General features: G+C 40.9%; 1 protein-coding gene across 8 annotated transcripts in view; it reads left to right on the top strand.

The window, feature by feature from the left end:
- Positions 1 to 20,043, top strand: part of TTLL7 (tubulin tyrosine ligase like 7) — a 99,299-nt gene that overhangs the window by 60,026 nt on the left and 19,230 nt on the right. For 5 of the 8 annotated variants that reach the window (XM_061630525.1, XM_061630520.1, XM_061630521.1 and 2 more), the window contains 8 exons: positions 2,834 to 2,981; positions 3,076 to 3,149; positions 6,072 to 6,207; positions 7,478 to 7,564; positions 9,869 to 10,058; positions 13,467 to 13,520; positions 14,722 to 14,987; positions 18,572 to 18,700. In XM_061630525.1, the coding sequence (XP_061486509.1) occupies positions 2,834 to 2,981; positions 3,076 to 3,149; positions 6,072 to 6,207; positions 7,478 to 7,564; positions 9,869 to 10,058; positions 13,467 to 13,520; positions 14,722 to 14,987; positions 18,572 to 18,700 (1,084 nt within the window). The remainder of the gene's footprint in view (positions 1 to 2,833; positions 2,982 to 3,075; positions 3,150 to 6,071; positions 6,208 to 7,477; positions 7,565 to 9,868; positions 10,059 to 13,466; positions 13,521 to 14,721; positions 14,988 to 18,571; positions 18,701 to 20,043) is intronic. The other 3 variants (XM_061630522.1, XM_061630523.1, XM_061630524.1) reach the window with 2 other exon arrangements.

The following is a 20,043-nucleotide window of genomic DNA, read 5'->3' as shown; positions in this document are numbered from 1 at the left end:
ATAATGATGGCAATATATCATTATTACCATGAAGGTATTGAAGGAAAAGCCTTACCGTTCACCTGTCATTAAAGGGAACGCACTTATTTCCCAAATTCTGCCTCCTAGGGAAATAATGCTATAGGGTTTTGATCAAATCCATCCTTTGCGGGATTTCTAGCTATAGTAATATGAAATTTGGCTGCTGTCTGCATTTAAATATGTTGTTCATTTCAGTTTTGTGCTGTTTGGCTGCTTATTGAGATCTCTAATTGCTTTGTCTAATATAAGCGTTTTGGTTTCTTGTGCCTGTCTGAGAGACATTTTGGTTCTTAATGACACCATTAGTTAGATTAGCTCAATAACTTCGTTTAAGAGTGATTGATTAATAAATAAGAGGAAACTCTCTTTGAGCAAAATGTCTCCCTTTCCAGAATGCTTTTCATTGTAAGTTTTTTTACATGTTTCTCCTCCCATGTGATGACTTTCCTTTGCTACCCTTATTGGTGTAAATTATTTATTTGAGTGTTTTTTTTTTTAAATCTGTATGTGATTAACAGCTAGAATTGGAAAAATATTGTTGGCTTTTTTCCCCCTTCTGACACGAACTGATTTGTTGAGTGACTATTTTTTTTAATTGTTATAATAAAAACTCAAAATCCTGCAACCACCATTAAATATAAAAAGCCGGACACATTCCCATTCAAGGTCCTTTCTCCTAGCTCCAACGTTTATATTCATTGAACGGAGCTTCCCAATTCCTTGCATTTATCCTCAGCTAAAAATGTCCCCACTTCTACTCTTTTGTTTCCTCTGACCATCTCTTCTCCAGACCTGAATACTCTACCATCCTCCAGCTTGTACAGAACAACCGACTGGGCTCAGTGTAGGGAATTTATATGCAGGACTGCAGTGTTGGCCTTATCATTAAGAACCCCAGTGTAGCTGCTTGGGTAACACTTCTGCTGCTGCTGTTTCTATCATTGCAACCCCCACCATTATCAGGGGAAATCTGTTTTTGCAGGACAATGCAGCTGAGGACAAAAGAAGACTGAAAGGGACATCTGTTGCTACACAGAAGCTGAGAAGGGCCAGGGGGATAATGCCCCTCTCCAAGTATCTCCATAGCACAGCAGTGGCAAATTAGACCTAATCAGGACCACCAGGCCATTTTGGGCAAACCAGACCACTTGTCAGTCACCTGATGTGGTTCACCTGATCAGGTTCAGAGATATGTGATATCTGATCTAAATGCTAAATAAGAGATTTATCTTGGCACTAAGCACCACACTGCGGAGATCAGAGAGGACAAATGTTGCCTGCTCTTTCTCAGTAAAAGGCAGCATTTCCATCCCACCCCAAAATTCTTCCTTTCCATCCGCATATTGAATTAATAACTGGACTGCACAGGAAGAACTGTGGCTGCAAATGAAGGTGTTTCCTTGTTAGCTGTGCTTTGAACTTTGAAGCACCTGATGTCATATATATGAGGTGATTGACAGGTTGGTCCCACCCACTTTTCAAAACAGCCTGTCGAGGGAGGGCTAGTTTTGAATCTGATCCCCTGCATGGATCCAGTCCCTCACCTCTGCCATACCAACAGTGAGAATACCCCAAGGAGTTAAGTGGATGGGTAGCTAGTCAGTCTTGCATTAGGACATGGCAGACGGAGTTCCCATGTTTAGTGTCACAAAACACCTGGTAAGGCCCTAGATAACTTATTCTAACAACCTTCCTATAATTTTAGTTAACTAAATAATGTAAGTGCATAGTCGTCGTTTCTCCAGATGTATTTGATGGTAGGTTTGCCTCTCTTTCTCTGCCAGCTTCTGCCCTGTGCTTTTGACAGCAGCTTAATGTGTAGGTATTTGTGATGTTACTCTCAGTGTTCAGCATAGTCAGACAGCTGCCAAGGCTCCACCATACTGTCAGGGCTCAACACTGATCCTGGAGGAGGAGGAGAAGCAGAGGTCACTGCTGCATTTTGGAGGCCCCAGGGAGGATTTGGCCTCCTCTGGTGGTACTCATCCCTACTCTGGTGCTGCAGTGCAGGCTGTGGTGGTGGCTGCAGCTTCCCCTCCCCTCCCCTCCATCTGCCTCTCACACAGAGTGGGCTGAAGCAGCAGCTATTACACTGGCACTGCTGCTGGCCTCTTGCCTGCTCATCCACAAGAGTGGCCATTGCTTGCTCACCTGCCCTCTCCTGGTTGGTAGCTGGTAGTAGGTGCCCTTGCCACTTTCTTGGATGGTGGCTTGCCTTCCCTGGCTATCAAGTAAACAGCTGGCAATGGAATGAGCCATGCTCCAGGAAAGGGAGACTGAGCTGCTGCTGTGACTGCCGGCCAGTACAAGCAGGGAAGTAGCAAGGAGAGGGAGAGCAAGCAGCTTCTGGCTGCCAATGCCAGTTAATTGTTAGGAGCAGCTATTCTTATTGTTATTTATTAATACTCTTCTACATAGGTCCCAAGGCAATGTACAAAATATAACAAAAACAGTTTAAAAAGCACATAAAAAGAGAAGACGAATTTTAAACCATACAAAGTGAACAACCATGGCAAAGCCTCCATTCTGCACCTGTCAAGCATTGGGAATTGAAGGAAGGAGCTGCCTCTGGTAGGAGGAAGGCCCCTGAAGGCCCCTTGCCCAGAACCCTCTCAAACCTGGACCCATCCCTGGCCATTATGCTGGTCATTCCTGCACCATGAAAGGCTTTGCCCATTGGCTCCTTCACAGCAAGCTGTTTTAAAGGCACAGGAAGTAGGCCAGGCCAGGCCAGATGGTAGCCCTCTTTGATGGATACTTTATCTGGGTTTCTTTTCATCATCTCCCTGTAATCTGTAATTTTCCATTTCAGGACAAGTGATAAAAGAAAAAATTTAGCCAAGCAAAAAGCAGAAGCTCAGAAGAGACTTTATGGCCAAGGCTCGATGAAAAGGCTGTCGCCGGTGTCTTCTGATTGGGAGAAACAGCGTCGTTCCCTGGAAAGGAGGAGAGAGGAGCTGGTATTTTTAAATAAATAAATAGAGAAGTGACAGTTTCCATCCCTCCTCAAGTGATGTGTTTGATAATCACTTCTTAAATGTTCTTGATTTCTAGAAAGAGAGACTTGCACAAGTACGCAGGCAAATCTCCAAAGAAGAATATGAAAACAGACACATGGGAAATTACAGGTAATGATGTAATCTTGGTTTCCTATCCCAAATAAATCTTGGACTTAGTTGCTTTGTAACAGGAGAGTGCTGTGCTTAAATCCTGTTTGTGCAAAAATGTCTTTCTGCAGGTGGCAGTAGGGGGCGATGAGAATAATCAGTGTAACTTAGAACTGGTACCAGTTGGTCATTATCACCAGCAGCAAGTTTTACATCTAGTGCAGAGTGCAGATATTGTGCCAGTTCGCTGCAAACCATGATTTGGCAAAATCAGGAGCTGTCCTTGGAGACAGGCATTCCTTTCTCTTCCCCTCTGCAGAGAGTGAATTTCTCCCTCCACCCCTCTCCTTTTAAATCCTGGTTAAGATGAGAGGTTACTGTTAATCATCATTAGTGCCAGTGCAGATATTACTCTAAAACCATGGTCAAAGACGATAAGAATTGCGGGAATTTGCTCTGAATTAGGAAGGAGAGAGAGGAAGGGAGCATGTGTTCCTATGGCTAGTTTCAGACTTGCAAACCATGGTATTCAAGGAGCCTGCACCAGAACTTAGAGGTGAAAAAGTGATTGTTTTAGTTAACTGTTAGTTTATAATACTCAGGACATAGTGTAAGCCACGTTTGGGCAGAAGGTAGATCAGGATCATCTGTCTATAGCAGCCTTTCCCAACCAGTGTGCCTCCAGATGTTGCTGGACCACAACTCCCATCAGCCTCAGCCAGCATTGCCAATGGTCAGGAAGATGGGAGTTGTGGTCCAACAACATCTGGAGGCACACTGGTTGGGAAAGGCTGGTCTATCGATTTCTAGGTGAATTACAGTAGGCTGACAAGAGTTTCTGATTCCCAGTGGCTAATAATAGCAAATGAAGTTGTAAAGAACGGTTGTCATCAGTTAAGTTCTACTCAGAGAAAACCCATTGAAAGTAACCTAACTGAGCCACGTCTGTTGGTCTACTCTGAGTAGGACTAGCATGAAATACCACCTTAAAAAACAAAACATTGTCTGGTCTGGCTGGCATTATGTTAATTGCTCATCTTAGCCTGAATTTTCTTCATCTGTCCAATAAGAAGAAGGTGTGATATAAATTTAATGATAAAAGGTCCTTCTCAGTGCTGGTATCCCACTTTTGGAATTCTCTCTGCAGAGAGGCTCACCTGGCACCTCATATAGTGTCCTTTCTGCAACAGGCAAAGACCTTTTTTATTTTCTTGAGCCTTTTAAATGTAATTTTAATTCTGCTGACTTTTTGTAGCTTTTAGCTTTTGTTCTGGTATTTACATTTTAATTGTTTTATTTTTTTGTAAATCATGCTGAGAACATGATTGATGGGTGGAAAATAGTTACAATAAATAAACACATAAACACATACACAGTGCCACTCTGATTATGTGTGAAAAACATGTTACATAAATCCAAACACCACTGTGAAAACATCACTTGAGTGCTATGATGATGTTTGACCCTGAATATATTTCATTTTTCTCAAACTCAAACGTAAAGGTTAAATTTTGAAAGCAAAACGCTACTGATTTTTTTCTTTTTTTAATCTGTGGGACAGATCCTCTTATGGATTACTATTAGTTGATAGTGTGTCCGATGAAGTAGGGTGTGTTTTAATAGGGCTTATTCCCAAATATGATTAGGATTGCAACCTTAATCACAGAAGAAGCAGCCTTCTTCAATCCAGTTTCAAATTGTTCCAGGGAACCCTGGGTTGCCTGGAAGCTTATCTGGAATTTTGCAGTCAGAAGACAAATAATGGTGGACAACCTTCCTTGAAAGGCAGTTTTCCCATAATAGGTGATGTACCTATATATCATAAGTACATGGAAAGCTGATTTACAGCAAAGCAGAATACTTATCCATCTGGCTCCATATTGTCTGTTGTGACTGGGAGCAGCTGTCCAGGGTATCAGCCAAAGAATCTTCCCTCTTCTCTGATTCTTTTGATTAAAGTTGGCAGGGATTGAACCTCGGACTTTCCATATGCAAAGCATGTGTTGTGCCAATGAGCTATGATCCCACCCCAGATCTTGCCCTGCAGTCAGGCTTGCCTTGAAATGCACAGCGGTAGGGAAGAGCCAAGTATCCTTGGGTGCATTCTGTGCTCATGCAGGGCAACGAAATGTCCATAGACAGGGGCACAGGAGTTCCATAGCAATTTATACATTCATCTGTACAGAGCCATTGTGCTTCCTAGAGTTTTGTAAACGATGACAACAAAGAAAGGTCCCTGCCTCAAGGTTTGAATGAATTCTGCTCCTCTGACCTCTCCAGCTATATACGGTAGCCTGATCTTGGGCAGTGGGACAGTAGTGCTGGTGATGGACAAGGTTGAGTGCCACTCCCTCCAGCCTGATGGAAAGCAGGACATGACTCAGGACAGATGGTTATTCTAAAAAAAAGGAGGAGTAGGCAACTCATGGGATCCCCACTTTCCTTTTGTAGTACCCCCCTGCTCCTTAAACTCAGTCTTGATACTTCTGAATTATGAATGCAATGTTTTGTTAATGTTTCATGCCTCATGCATACCTGAAGTTGACATTTCAGTGAGTATTCAAAGTTTTAAACCTTTCTATTTCCATAGAAGAACTAGCACTGTGCCCACTGTGCTTTTATAGTATGGAATAGCTACTCGCACCCTAGTTAAATAACACATAGTGTAATTTAACTATAGTTAGTGTTTTTTCGCAGTGTATGCTCCACATTGGTGATGAACACTGAACAAACCTACTACTGGAGGAACTTTTTGTTTGGACTTTGCACATAAGCTGCCGGGATAAAACGAATATGCACATCTTGTTGGAATGAATGGAAGCTGTACTGCTCTGCTCTCACATGACTCCTGTTCATTTCAATGTAATGTGTCGGCGTCGATGGTTTGCCGCCTCTGTCTTCACTTCATAGCGGTTGTTTCTCCTTCTTCTGTTAAAATTGTAGGCGTATTTACCCTCCTGATGATAAGCTGCTACTTGAAAAATATGAGGGCTTGTTAGCCACTGCCTTTCAGACATTCCTGGCTGGCAGAGCTGCTTCGCTTCAACGGGAGATGAACAACCCTCTGACCAGGATGAAGGTACCAATAGGTGTAATGATCAATGTCCGACTTAGATTTCTTATACTGCAGGGATGGGGAATGATGTTTCAGATGGGATTTTCCTCCGCCCCCACCTAGAGATGCCAAGAACTGAATGTGGGGCCTTCTGCAGTTGAAAGCATGTGCTCTGCCACTAAGGGTTTTTCTCTGTTGCACTGAGCCTCAAAGACACTCAGTAAGCAGTCTCTGCTTTCCATGTGTCCCCGTGGCTCAGCCCACTGTCGGGGGAGAGGCCCCACACTTTTTCCAGGCTCAGGAGATGCAAATGCAACTCTCCGATGCTGTGCTCACCCAGGTTAAAAAAATGCACTTGACAGTTGCAACCACATTTGTAGACTCAGGCACACAACTCCCATCAGCCCCAGACAGAATGGCCAATGGTCAGGGATGACATGGGAGTTGTAGTCTGACAATATTTGGAGGGCTGGGCATTATTAATCCCTGTTTAATTCTGTGACTTTGTGCACTGTTGAGTTTTTCCTTAAGTGCCATGGGATTTTTCATCAGGTTCCCCCCCCACCTTCCTCCAGTTTATGATACCAACTGAACTGTTTTCAAAGACCAGTACATGAAAGAAGGTGTCTCCAAGATAGTTTCTATTCATTCAGCCAGCTTTGCTCCAACATAATATGCGTAAAGTGGGCATTTCATTAGGTAGGAGTTGTCTCCAATGTGCCTTCTCTGCTTGTGACCTTAACTGGGTTGGCAAATGGCCCCTACAAGAGAAGTGATGTGGCTTTGAAAGGTCCAGGGAAAAGTTTTGGACGATGGAAGAAACATCCTGGCTGCCTCTTTTTGATAGCAAAGCTGTTCTGGAATTCCTATGTAGTCATCTCTGCTGTTGTGTGCGTTAACTAGCTTAATGCTGCCTACCCACTTAAAAGTTTAGTTCCAGCAGGCGTGTGAAAAGATTTTAGGCATCAGTAGATAATGACAAAATCAGATCTCTGTTAGCTGCCAGAGCTTGGAAAAATTACTTTTTTGAACTACAACTCCCATCAGCCCAATCCAGTGGCCATGCTGGCTGGGGCTGATGGGAGTTGTAGTTCAAAAAAGTAACTTTTCCAAGCTCCAAGCTAAATTAGTCCCCAGCAAATCTACAGAAATGCATATTGCTTCCCTTTTGGAATCCTGCATCTGTTTGATGAGAATCAAAATGACATGTTAATAGTATAATAGTATTTGTGTGCATTCTGGCTTTTTATATTAATCCAGAGATTTACTTCTTTTTAATTTTTTTTTCTTTTAGGAAGAAGACATATTAGATCTTCTGGAACAATGTGAACTGGACGATGAAAAATTAATGGGAAAATCTGTCAGGACACGTGGACCGAAGGTATTATACTGCATTTGAAACACCTTTGAAGTTGGGGACAGGTAGAATTTGGAAACGCATCAGGACAGCTCTACAGAGCTTCAGATGAGAAGATATGTGGCTTGTGTACAGAGGAGGATGCACTGTCCTTGGAGGATAATTTCAATAAGGCACTAATATTTTTGTTTTCCCTTTACTAAAACAAAATACATTCAGAAACTACATGGATTGCAAGCATTATATTCTTTCCTTCAGATTTTTTAGAATTTTTGCATTGAACTCACCACTTTTGTCCTCTAGATGGCACATTGCACTTTCTTACTGAAAACACTTTTATGCTGAAGCAACTATATTGCTTTAATCCTTTATACACAGTAGTATTGTGCCTCTTCTAGTACTGCGTGCTCACATAATGTCAAAGTGAAATTCATGCGCATACATTTCACGTAACACAAACATGCACACTCCCAAGCAGCAATATTTTGAAGGCAATGGAGTGCAAATGCTTTTTAGTTGGATAAGAACGTAATTAGGTTTAGCAATCAAGAAAATTAATATACACACATAAGCAATGAAACAAATTGGTAAATAGCATTTGACAAAGTTTTGAAAGACTAGGCTTCATGCTTTCATTTCTGTTTTCTGGATGCATTAGGAGAATTCGTCAGTGATGTGTAATCTGATCTGCATAAAAATCTTTGGGGTGGGGTGTTGAAACAACATTGTCTTTATTTATTTGACTGCAGTCTCATGTTCTAATTAATAAATCTAATTCTTTGGTTAAACTAATTTAGTGTGTTCTGATCTGGGTAGGTTCTAAACCATTTTATTCACCCCACAATACTGCCTTGGGCTTCCCAGCCAAGCTACTGATATCTTTGGGTGTTGGCTGGACAGAGATTGGCATCTCGCAGAGTGGTGACTTGCGAGCCCAATGCTATCTCTCCATACCTTCCCACCCACCCTGATACTTATGAGTCCTGTTGTTCTGTTAACTCAGTTAGGTAATGGCATGTACTAATAATTGGGATGTTCTAGGTTTAGCCACAGTGGTAAAGCTGGGGCACTTTAATTATGCTTACCTAGTGCTCCCTCTGGGGTGCCAGGTTACAGAGAGGGTTTAGGACTCTCTGAAGGACAGCTGGGTGCATCACAACCTTCAACTGAATGTGCCACAGAGCACTATGAAAATAAATTGGCCATTTTTATGCCGAGTGACCTACTTTTCACTTAGAAATCACCAGAAAGCAGTCAAATAAAAACATAACAGCTCAGCTGGTAAAGAGATTAACAGTCATGGCTGGGAAGGCCAGTGGGGCAGTCCTCTTGCAACAAATGATATGTTTCAAAAGAATTGTTTGGACTGATGTCCTGTTTTGTGTCTGCTTTAGGGAGGGAGGGAGGACAATTATCCAACCTTGTCAATTGTTCCTCTGGCTGTTTCCCCATCTCTTGCTCTTGCCTTCCTTATATTTAGGAAGATAAATGACCCAGCCTGGATATAATGTCCCATGCGCTTATGGGATTACAGTGAAATTGACCAGGCCACGTTCTGTTTTCATTGCTTAGAGGGTTATTCCCAAGGTTGGGTTGCTTGTTTGTTTATCTCCAAACTTGTATTATGAAAGCTTGTGTCACACCGACTTCGGGATATTAGATTAATGAACACGAGAATGAATTAAATGACTAAACTTGTGTGGCAATCTTTTATAAATGTGAAAACCCTATTCTAAGATAGTTCTAGTGGCCATGTATGACCTTTCTCCCACCAATATTATGCCAGTATTTTAAAAAGGAGAGTGATAGGGCAGTTTTGGGGAACTTGTAGCCCTCCAGATATTGTTGGACTCATTTTCTTGAATCTTGTAATTGTCAGAAGACACTAAAATCAACTACATGCATAATAATATTTTTAATGTGAAATATACAGAGATTATGGTCTGACACAAAACTTACCTTTCCATCCTAAAATCTCATTGGGGCTGGCCCTACCATTGGACAGAGTGAGGTGGCCACCTCAACCAGCATGAAAGGGCAGTGCATTATTTTATTATTGTTGTATTTTTACTGCCCAGGAAAGTCACACTTTTGGGATTTTCTGCCTCAGGTACTAAAATAACTTGACTGTCCTTGGGTATTTATGCACCTTGACTTGGGGGAGGGGACCATTTGCTGCTCCCAATGCAGGTCCAAAATATCTTGAACCTGGACAGATCCCTTGAGGTGCCACACAGACTCTCAACCAGAGAGTATGAGATAGGTTACAGTGAAGAAAGAAAATAAATATTAATACATTTCCTCTTTTTCTCTCCCCTTTTTTCCCAGCCCCTGTATTCCATGCCAGAGAGTGCACAGTTCTTGAAGAAAAACAAGAATTACAGCAGCGGCAGCAGCTGCGAAAGCAGCAGCGAGATATCTGAATGGGAGGAGGAAGCTGACAAAGAAGATGAAAATGCAAAGAAAGAGAGGAATGTCTCTTTTGACGTGGAGGACAGGAAATTAATAGAGCGGTCCAGTAAGTTAAATACAAAGTTAATGAAATTTTACATAAAGTGTTTTTTTAAAGTGCGCCTTTGGTTGCTGAAACTGAAAAGGCCACTTGGAACGATTTCTAGGACTGAGAATGTGAGGTTCTGAACTACCCCTTAATTACATAATCATTTTTCTATGCCCCTCCAGCCCAAGATCCCACTTGTATAAAACAAAAAAAATCCTAAACCATTGCAGTACTTCTCAAAATATCTTTTCAGTACAGTCCCATATCGTTGAAGATGCCTACGTGAAGGTGTGGGTGGCAGGAAGAGTTTAGCACCTTCAGTTTTGTTTGCTTTCACTGTCATGAAAAGTCGTGTCCTAATCTTTCCGGTCTGCTTGTTTGTTTGTTAGAAAACATTCTATCTTGCTTTTCCAAGTCTAAGAAAATGCTCAAGGTGGCTGATATCAATAAAAAAACAGACTTAAAAAAGGTAAAGGTGTCTCCGCACTTATAGTGCAAGTCGCTTCCGACTCTTAGGGTTAGGGTTAGGGTCAGGGCAAGTAAAACAGAGCAATAAGGAGACAGTAAACAAAGAAATTCAAGCAGTAGTCAGACTGATGCTTTCCTGGAGTAGCAGAGTTTTGAGTCTACAGTGGAACACAGATAAAGAGAGGACCAATGTACCCAGAGAGGGAGTTTCCACATTGTGGGTACTACAACAGAAAAGGCCCTGTTGTATGGCTCTGCCAACCATTGCTCAGAAGGTAGAGGGATGTAAAGGAGGGTCTCACCACTAATCTCAATGGGCAAATTCATATTGTGTATATATTTGTGTATGTTTTTTTTTTTCAATTAATTTTTATTCTAATTTTCAAAACCAAAATAATACAAAAAGAAAACAACACAAATCAATAACTAATACAATACAAAAAAATACATATATATAAAAATATTGACTTCCGATTTGTCATAGTTCAGCTATAAATCTATAATATATAACAAACCTATCTCTTAATAGATTATAAAATCACCTTCCTCCAGCGGTTATCTTAGTTGGTTTCAAATCTCATTAACATCATATCATTTTAATATTCCACAAAAAGTCAAAGAGAAGTTTCCAATCCTTGAGATATATATCAATCAATTTTTTTTCTAAATAAACATGCCAATTAATCCAGCTCATCAAATCTACTAAACCCAGTAATTTCAAAACACTATAATTCAACTATAAATCTATAATATATAACAGACCTATCTCTTAATAGATTATAAAATCACCTTCCTCCAGCAGTTATCTTAGTTGGTTTCAAATCTCATTAACATCATATCATTTTAATCTTCCACAAAAAGTCAAAGAGAAGTTTCCAATCCTTGAGATATATGTCAATCAATTTTTTTTTTCTAAATAAACATGTCAATTAATCCAACTCATCAAATCTACTGAGTCCAGTAGTTTCAAATCGCTCTTCTGTCATTATCCATATTGGGTCCATCTTCCATCTTTACGCACCCAAAAATCTTGCTGTCATAGTCATATAATAAAAGTCTGATAGGAATTTCCTCCATCACAGATATTTTCTTACCATCAAATCCAAACGTAACACTGAAGTATTGTTTCAAAGCCGCATCTCTGCTCCTCTTTTCCACATGATACACTAGTACATTTCTTGAAGGTTTTTCCATTGACACAAAACAGGGATTAATTCTATTAACTTTCTCCATTTCAAGTTCCATCAAATCCTTCCAGTCCAGGAATTTTTTTGAACCGATAATATCTTTATCTCCAATCTCTTCAATTCCTTCAGAGACAGCGCTGTATTCCAAACTGTAATATTTATCTCCAGGATCCGTCACAACCAGGAAATCCAAATCTTTTTTCATGTCCATATTTAAGCCAATCTCCATAGATTGAACCTTGCCTTTAATTTCTCTTTCATCCTTTTTTTGTTTTCCAGATCTATCTTTATTCTCCTTTCTCATAGAATCCTGAGTTTCTTTCAGCTCCTGTCTCATTTCATGAAATTCAGTTCTCCACACTTGTCTATTATTTCTCAGTTCTTGTTTTATTGAGTTAATCCCATCCATTATTTTCTGAAGCATGTCTAGAAATAAAGTCCCTTCTTGTACATCCATGATCTTCTTAATTGCCATTCTTAAAACCAAAAGAACAAAACTCCTTTAATTTTCAATGTCCCAAGCAAAGAACAGTTTATTTCTTTATCCAGTTACAAAGGAGTTAATCTTTCCAACCAACTAACGTCACACGCTAGACAGTCCTTATCTCTTAAATGTCCAGAAGTGCAAAAACAGCTTTTAGTTCACAGCGTTCAAATAACTAGTAGCAGAGAGAATGAGCAGATTCGTCAACAACAACAACAAAAAAGTAGATCAGAAAAAATAGTCCCTTATATATATTACACAAAAGTCTTGTAAATCAAAAAGATTTCTTATCTCTCCCAATCAGAAAGCTCTCATCCGTTGTAATCTTTAAAACGCAATTTTCCATGTCAGGTTTTTGCAATAAAAAAAAAAAGATAAGCTATTTATATTTTCTTCCCCCTTAGTTCCGTAAATAAAGAAGGAAAGTCTTACCTCATCTAGGTTATCTTAATTGCTGTTACTTTGACAAATCTCTTTAGCTATATAGATAAGAAAATGATAAATGTAGACAGGAGGTTTGCCTGCTAGTCCGTTAAAAAAAAACGGGTCACTTATCCAGCTGAGCTAGCATAAAATCCTCGCTCTGTCTGAACTGCTGGAAGACAGACAATTCTGACGAATTCCAGGCTCCAACAATCAAAACAAAACTATGTGGCATATCTCACGCTTCTTCCTTATCCGGAAGAAATCATCCCCAGTCAGAAAAAACCCTTCTGACTGAATTTAAAACTGGATAAGTTTCATCCAAGACGGGAGCCCGTCTCAGAGGCAGCACAGGCAGAGGGATCCTCCTGGGAAGTTCCTATATTTGTGTATGTTTGGAATTCTTTAGTTATCCTGGCGCTAAGCCATTTAGCTCTTTAAATACGATTACCAGTGTTTTGTATAATGCCCAGAAACAGACTGATAGCTAGTACAATTGACATAATAGTAGAGTGACATCCCCCCCATGGCCAAATGGCACTGGTCAACACTCTTATAGCAGCATTTTGTACCAGCTGAACTTTCTGAAGGATCTCAAAGGAAGGTTCCCATAGAGCATCTTACAGTAACCCAATCCTAGTACCTAGAGTAATTTGCCTAGGACTGTCCTTTCCAGAAATTGGCATAGCTGTTGCACCAGCCTAAGCTCAGCAAAAGTGCTTTTTCTCTCCCCCTTATGTATCACTACTTGAGGGCAGAATTGTATCCTCCAGCACCTGCCCTTTCTAGCCAGGTATGAAAAAAGAATGTTTATGAAATACATCCTTGAATGGCTCTGGGCTTGACCCTATTCTTTCTTCATAGAACTGAAGTCCAACCACCCCTTACACTTTGCAGAGTATCAAGGTGAACTTTCAGGTGATTGGAGTATTGAATTTTTAAGATGTGCCCCATGATACTTGTTAACCCTTCAGTGCAAATATCTAAGAGCCAATTCAAGTGTTTGGAAATATCTTATTTATTTATTAAGAAAAAAAACTTTATCACTTTATATTCAAAAGAATCTCAAAGCAGTGTACAAAACAGAAATGAGTACAATGCAATATATTCATTATCAGATAAAAACCTATTAAAATAACATTATGCTACTCCAAAATGACCAGGCCAGGACATATGGTACAGTCCTTACAGGCCAGTGCAGCTTCTGAACATACATGGAAAGATCACTTGTCCTTCCACCACATGGTCTTCCTGGATGAGGAAAAGCTAGAACATCAAGATGGAGAACCAAGCTTTGCTTCTTCTTTGACATGCTAGCTTTCTACATGCAGATAGATTGTGATGGGAAGAACATGTTCAAATGTTTGGTCCCACACATGTATTCTGGGGTGGCACGGCCTCTTGAAGTCAGTGCCATGCACCTTCGCTAAGCATTTGAATCAAGGAGAGGCATAACGAAGGTTATAAAATGGCTTTTTACTATGCATCTTCCTTGATGGGAAAGTGCAGTGGAAAGGGTGGGCCTACACACAACAGCGTCCCCAGGAAGGGGGCACATGCAGTGTCTCCACATTTTTCATGTGGGTCTTTCTCAGTGGAGGGTGTTGCTTGCTCAGCAGCCATATCCCCAAGTGTAGTGTTTTTACTTTTCCCCATAGAAATGGATATCAGTCATCTCCTTGAGTGGGGAAAAACATTACTTGGAGCAACAGTGGGGTGAGGGTTAAGCTTTCTTATGCCTCTCAGAGTCTTTGGTTTCTTGATCTCTCTCCCCATCCCCAGCACTTCTTTCTGAGGCAAAGGCCAGAGTGTTCGAAAAAGGGACAGGGATGTCAGGAAGGGAGTGATTCTTCCTTTGCCTGGCTCTTCCTCAACAGTAGGCATCTTGGCTGTTGCTGCAGACATATGAATTGGGGAAACAGTTGTAACATGGTGCTGGGAAGGCAAGACCTAATAAAAAAGACCTGACTATGTAAGGGAAAAGAGGATCCCAAGCATGTCTTAAACAGATAAAGAGGTTTGTTCCTGCATGCTTGTTTGGGAATCCCTCTCAAAAATGTTGATTTCAGAAAGGCGAGAGGTTGACCGTTTTCTTTATCACACCTGTATCTGTTTGCAGGCAGAATGTACTGGAAGCAACCTCTTAAAAAAGTCCCATCTTCCACCTCACCGGCAGGTTATATCAGGCGTTCAGTCAGCTGCCCTCGATCTATTTCAGCTTTGAATATGCAAATACAAGCCAGTGAAAACCGCCCTTTCTCAGCCAAGACTGTGGTACAGATCTCTCGTCTGCCTTCTGTGAGTAGGTCACACTCCTTAAACAGAGGTTCACCTGCAGTCAAAATGTCTCATTCTGCCAATCTGGGTACTGTACATTCTCCTGTGGTAAGTTAGCAGATTGTACCGTGGTGTCAATTTTGTGCTAAAAAAAAAAAAATCTGTCGGGAAAAGGCAAACTGGAGGTGAATATTTAAGATCTTATTGTCCAAGCCTAAGATTTCTAGTTCTGCAGCCAGAAATTCACAGGTAACTAACTCAAATGAATTTAAAATGTGTAAGTTTAGTTAAAGATTATTCAAGCATCAGATAATATACATCAACCTCATACCAAGTGAGACATCCAATCCCATTTGGAAACTCAGTAGGTGTAAAGGGAAGATACGGTGAATTTGGTCCTACTTGCTGCGAATTCCCCAGGCGTCTGGTTGGCCATTGTGAGAACAGGATGGTAGACTAGATTGGCTATTGGCCTGATCCAGTAGGGCTCTTCTGATGTCCTTATGGTTAACCCACATAGCCAGGCTTTAAAAATGGGTGTGGTATTTTATTGTATCTGAATGCTGATTAGGGATGTTTCCCCAGGTCTTTTTCAAGTGATGTTGGCTATGGTGTATATTAAAAATTGAATAAATTGGTTCTGAATTGGCACGGTTTTGTTTTGTTACATTGGTGACAACAACTAACCTCCATTGCTACTTGTATGCATTCAGCAGAAGAACTTTTTAAAATGTTGTTGTTGTTGGTTGGTACTATGACTATTATAGTCATTTACAAAGTTGAATTAAAAGATGCCAGAAATACAAACACAACCAAGTGGTTAAATACAGATAATGATGATCATTATAGTGATGATGATGATGATAATAAAAAAGGTAAAAGAATAAGAAATAAAAAGGGGGGAAAGGGGGTGGGACATACTCCATTTTTCAGTGAGCAAAGGCACAATCAAAATGCCCAGTCTTTTGCACTGTGGTGGGGAGGTTGCCTAGCCCTGAACAGCTGCTCTGGCCACCACCTCCCATTGAGTGATGCTAGTGTCACTCTGTTGGCGCAGAGCTCCCTGTTCCGCCTGCTGAAAGTGCAAGTGGGTAGAAGTACTGAAATGGAGCTTTCTAGAAGAGGGAAATGCTTGCGCCCCGCCTTACACCTTGGCCAGCATGAGCAAAGGGGATGCTGCAGTGGCTCCACTGCTCAGTTACACCCAATACTGCCCATCTAGAGATTGGATTGCTCTGTAAGTTATTAGACGGACGGCCTGCCTTCCCTCACCCTAATTATATTTGTTCATTTAACCATATGTACTTCCCTATTCTAATAATCCACTAATCTAATGAAAGAGAGGTTTTCTCCAGTTCGTGCATATTGTCATCTGTGCAGCTGATAAAAGGCAAGCTGTCATTTCCATATCCTTTAGCAACATCAGATATTTTAACATAACCAAATAACATTACTAATAAATTTGCTATCTTGGAGTTTGATTTCATTTTATAGCGTTTGTCCAAAATAGGGGAAGACTAGAATATGTGGAGCATGTCAGCATTTACTATTTCCTCTTATGTATATTTGATTCAGCCTTGAAAATGTCAAATCCCAACAGAAAATAAGTTTAAGATTAGTGTTTCAAGTTTGCGGCAGGACTTGTTGCCATACTCACTTCCGTGTGTTTAGTGGAATCTCATGATTCAATTCTTGTTCCCAACTGTTTTGGTATATGTCAATACTGCACATTATCACTGTTCATAATAGTACCATGGAGTATTATACTGTAAGTAACACATGGATGATGGAACCATGTGGGCAGAGCAAAGCAGGCCAATGTGACTCCATGACAGATGATCTCCATGACAGATGATCTTTGTATGTGAAGGAAGTATGTCATTGGCCCTGCTCATGGGCTTCTCTCAAGCCATCTTTTACCAGAGTGGGTCAGGAAGAAGATACAAGGAATGTCGTAACTCCAGGGTCTAGCAGTGACAAAGACACCAAGTTGCAGAGTACAGTGTCACCAGCTAACAGCAAGACCAGGTTTCTGACCTGGCCACTGAACATGAGCCTGCTAAACCAGCTGTCATAGCACCAGAACTTACAGAGCCAGAGCTAGAACCCTCGTGGGTGCCTTCCACTGGGCTTGAGGAGCCAAGTTTCTCCCACATTACCCTTCCAGTCCAACAGTGCAGAGGCCATGGGCTGCAGGAGACATGCCTATTTTCAAACCAAAAGGTTGGCCTTTTAAGAGAGTCTAGTTTTCCACAAGGGGGCAGAGCCTAGGCAAGGTGAATTGCAGGGTTCAATTTGCTCCCAACCTTTGTTGAAGCAAGTTGGTAACTAGGAGCTATCCTTGGTGCTGCATATAAAGGCAGCCAAAACAGTAAAATAGAACCACATTTTAATTTTAAAAGTTGAAAGCTAAAAGCCACTCATACCATCTTCAAGCCAACTGAAGTTATTCACATATGTTCCTATATCCTGTAGTTCTAGGTGAGGATACAATAAGCCTATTATATGTATGGAGCCTTTCTTTGTTGTGATGTACTGAAAATGGGGTGCCCACTTAAATGAATATTTGATGACTTTTTAAAACAAAAAATTGGAATGATTCATCTTCAGAGAGAGAGAGATCCTGCTTCAGTGTTATTTTTCTGACAGAGCAATATCTATCTATCTTAACAATGTGGATAAAATCATTTGCAGAGTAGGAGGGCTAAATACTAGTGGTGAGCTTATAGTTTTACATTATTGTTGTGTAATTAAGACTAATATACTGCATCTGGCCAACAGCATGAAAAAATCCGTACTTTTTTATAATGCTGGAAAACTAATCATTTGGAAAAGATAAAATGTTTGTTGTTGGGTCGTGAGATAAAATAAGTTTAGTGAGTCGGTTGATTAAACATCAGTCCTACAGAAAAACATGAACTGAGGTGATGATCCCACGCATGCTTACTTGGAAGCAAGTTTCAGTGAAATCAGTTGGATTTACCTCCAAGAAAAAGTGGTTAGGACAGTGGTATAAATATAGGTAACCTAATCAGCTCTCCAGAGTTGCTAACCTAGAGGAATATATAAATATCAACAGAGCAGATGCTAATGGCAAAGCAATACATTCTGCATAATTTCAAAGCAGTTTTACTATATCAGTGGTCCACAAAACATGCTGTGAAGTCTAAGATACTATATTGCTTCATTATAATTTCTTGTTTCAGAATTCTTCTGCATTAAAAAAATCTCAAAGATGCATCATATACTTTCAGTTCTTAATTCCCCCTGCTGCATTTCTTTCAAAAGTCCCTTTGAGGATCCATAACAACAGCACAGAGAGAGCTTCCAAAGTTATTAATCCATTTATACAATGTAACATACTCATCGCTTCAAACATGTCCTTGCCTGAACTGTCCTCCTTCTACTGAAATATGTGTGTTTGTTAATTCACTTTTGTAAAGGAGCACATACATGGGACTTTCCACTGGATCTTAGAAAGACAGTAAGATTCTAGATGCGTTGAATTCAGTACCATACCTCTAATGTCAAATTTTTATTTACATATGTTGGTTTTGTTATTTTGTAAATCTCCTCATCCTCTCAATTCTTCTAAGTAAAGAATTAGCAAGAAAGGCATCCTGCTACTTTGCATCCAACACATCTCTGAAATCACACCCCTCAATTAGCTTAACCCTCTCCTGTCTTGGCAGGCTGAAATGCAGCAGAGAACAAAAGAGCAAGAGGAGTCCCTGACAAAGGAGACCCTGGTCATTTTCACTGATATGAAGATTCGATTCCCAGGGAAAACGAATGAAGAAGCGGAATTAATAATTGAAGATGTGAGTATCGGAGAAGGGAAATCATAAGCAGGAGTTTTGTGTTTGCAGGCGAGGCAGTGGAAGAGGTGACACCCATCAGTCAGCATGCCCCATCTCTCCTTTGTTGCCACTCAGCAGCAGGACTTGCCACTTATGTGCCACACTATCTCCGTAGCCATCACTTTGTGTGTGTGGTATAACAGAGAAAACTATTCTTATAAACTTGGTTGAGAAACAGGAACTTTATCACTCCAAAGCAAACTTTGCTCCAGTCCTGTAAATAATGTAGGGTAGGATGGAGGTGGGGGTGGAGAGGGCATATCTCCCGCACTTGATGAGTTTTGCTGAAATTCAAGAATCTGATTCATTTTGATGTTGGGTGTTGGGTAGGATTTTTTCTCCAGGACAAATTGCCTTCTGTCTAGAGCATGTGGCTTGGCTTGCTTGCCTGAACCACATGGAACTCTTAAGAGGACCGTGGCTCAGTGGCAAAGCACAGGCTTTGCATGCATCCAGCTTCAAAGCCAGGCACATCTGTTAGTAAAAAAGGATCAGGATCAGGTGTATAGGAAATGCTTTTGTGTGCCCAAGAGCTTGAAGAACCACTGCCAGCCAGAGTAGACAATATTGGGCCAGAATCAGGGTAGCCAATGTGGTGGTCTCCAGATGTTGCTGAGCAATATCTCACACCATCCCTGACCACTGGCTGTGCTGATGGGAGTTAGGAGTCCTACTAAAACATCAGGAGAGTATCATGTTGGCTATTCTTAGATGGACAAATAGTCTGACCTGGCATAAGGTAGGTTCCAAAGTTTTTAAGTTGGTACTTCAGGTGCCTTTCTGTCACACACTTACTGTCTGCTTGTGAAATGTGGAGGTCTAGATTGTGCCAGATTCTCTGAGGATGACCCTGACTTTGGGCTGGTGGTTGGATGATGACTCTTAGATGAACCCATGTCCCCAAAGATCAGCTCTCATTGTTACCTCCACGAGGAAGCAGCTGCTGCATCTCATCCTTAGCCATGCCCACGATAGCACGGTGCACCTTTCATGTGTCTTGTACACACATACAGCTGTGAGGGTTATCCACAACCACAGCTGACCACAAGCAATTTTCTTTAGATGTCATACTTATAGCAGTAGCTGTGGCTATATCCGTGTATACCCTATTTTTCACTAGCTGCTACCCATAAGATTGTGGATGTGTGCATGATCAAGGAGGGATTCTGGCAGCTCACATATTGGAGAAACTGCAGTGTGTGAGGTAACAATGTGATATTAAATGATTCAGATCTGCCACACTTTGCAGACTGCTTTGTACATTTCCCAAAGCAGGCTCCAGACTATTGATTTGATTGTGTGTA

This window comes from Rhineura floridana, chromosome 6, assembly GCF_030035675.1.
Source record: "Rhineura floridana isolate rRhiFlo1 chromosome 6, rRhiFlo1.hap2, whole genome shotgun sequence".
Taxonomy (NCBI): domain Eukaryota; kingdom Metazoa; phylum Chordata; class Lepidosauria; order Squamata; family Rhineuridae; genus Rhineura; species Rhineura floridana.
The sequence above is the reverse complement of the archived record's forward strand: the minus strand, read 5'-3'. Positions and strand labels throughout refer to the sequence as shown.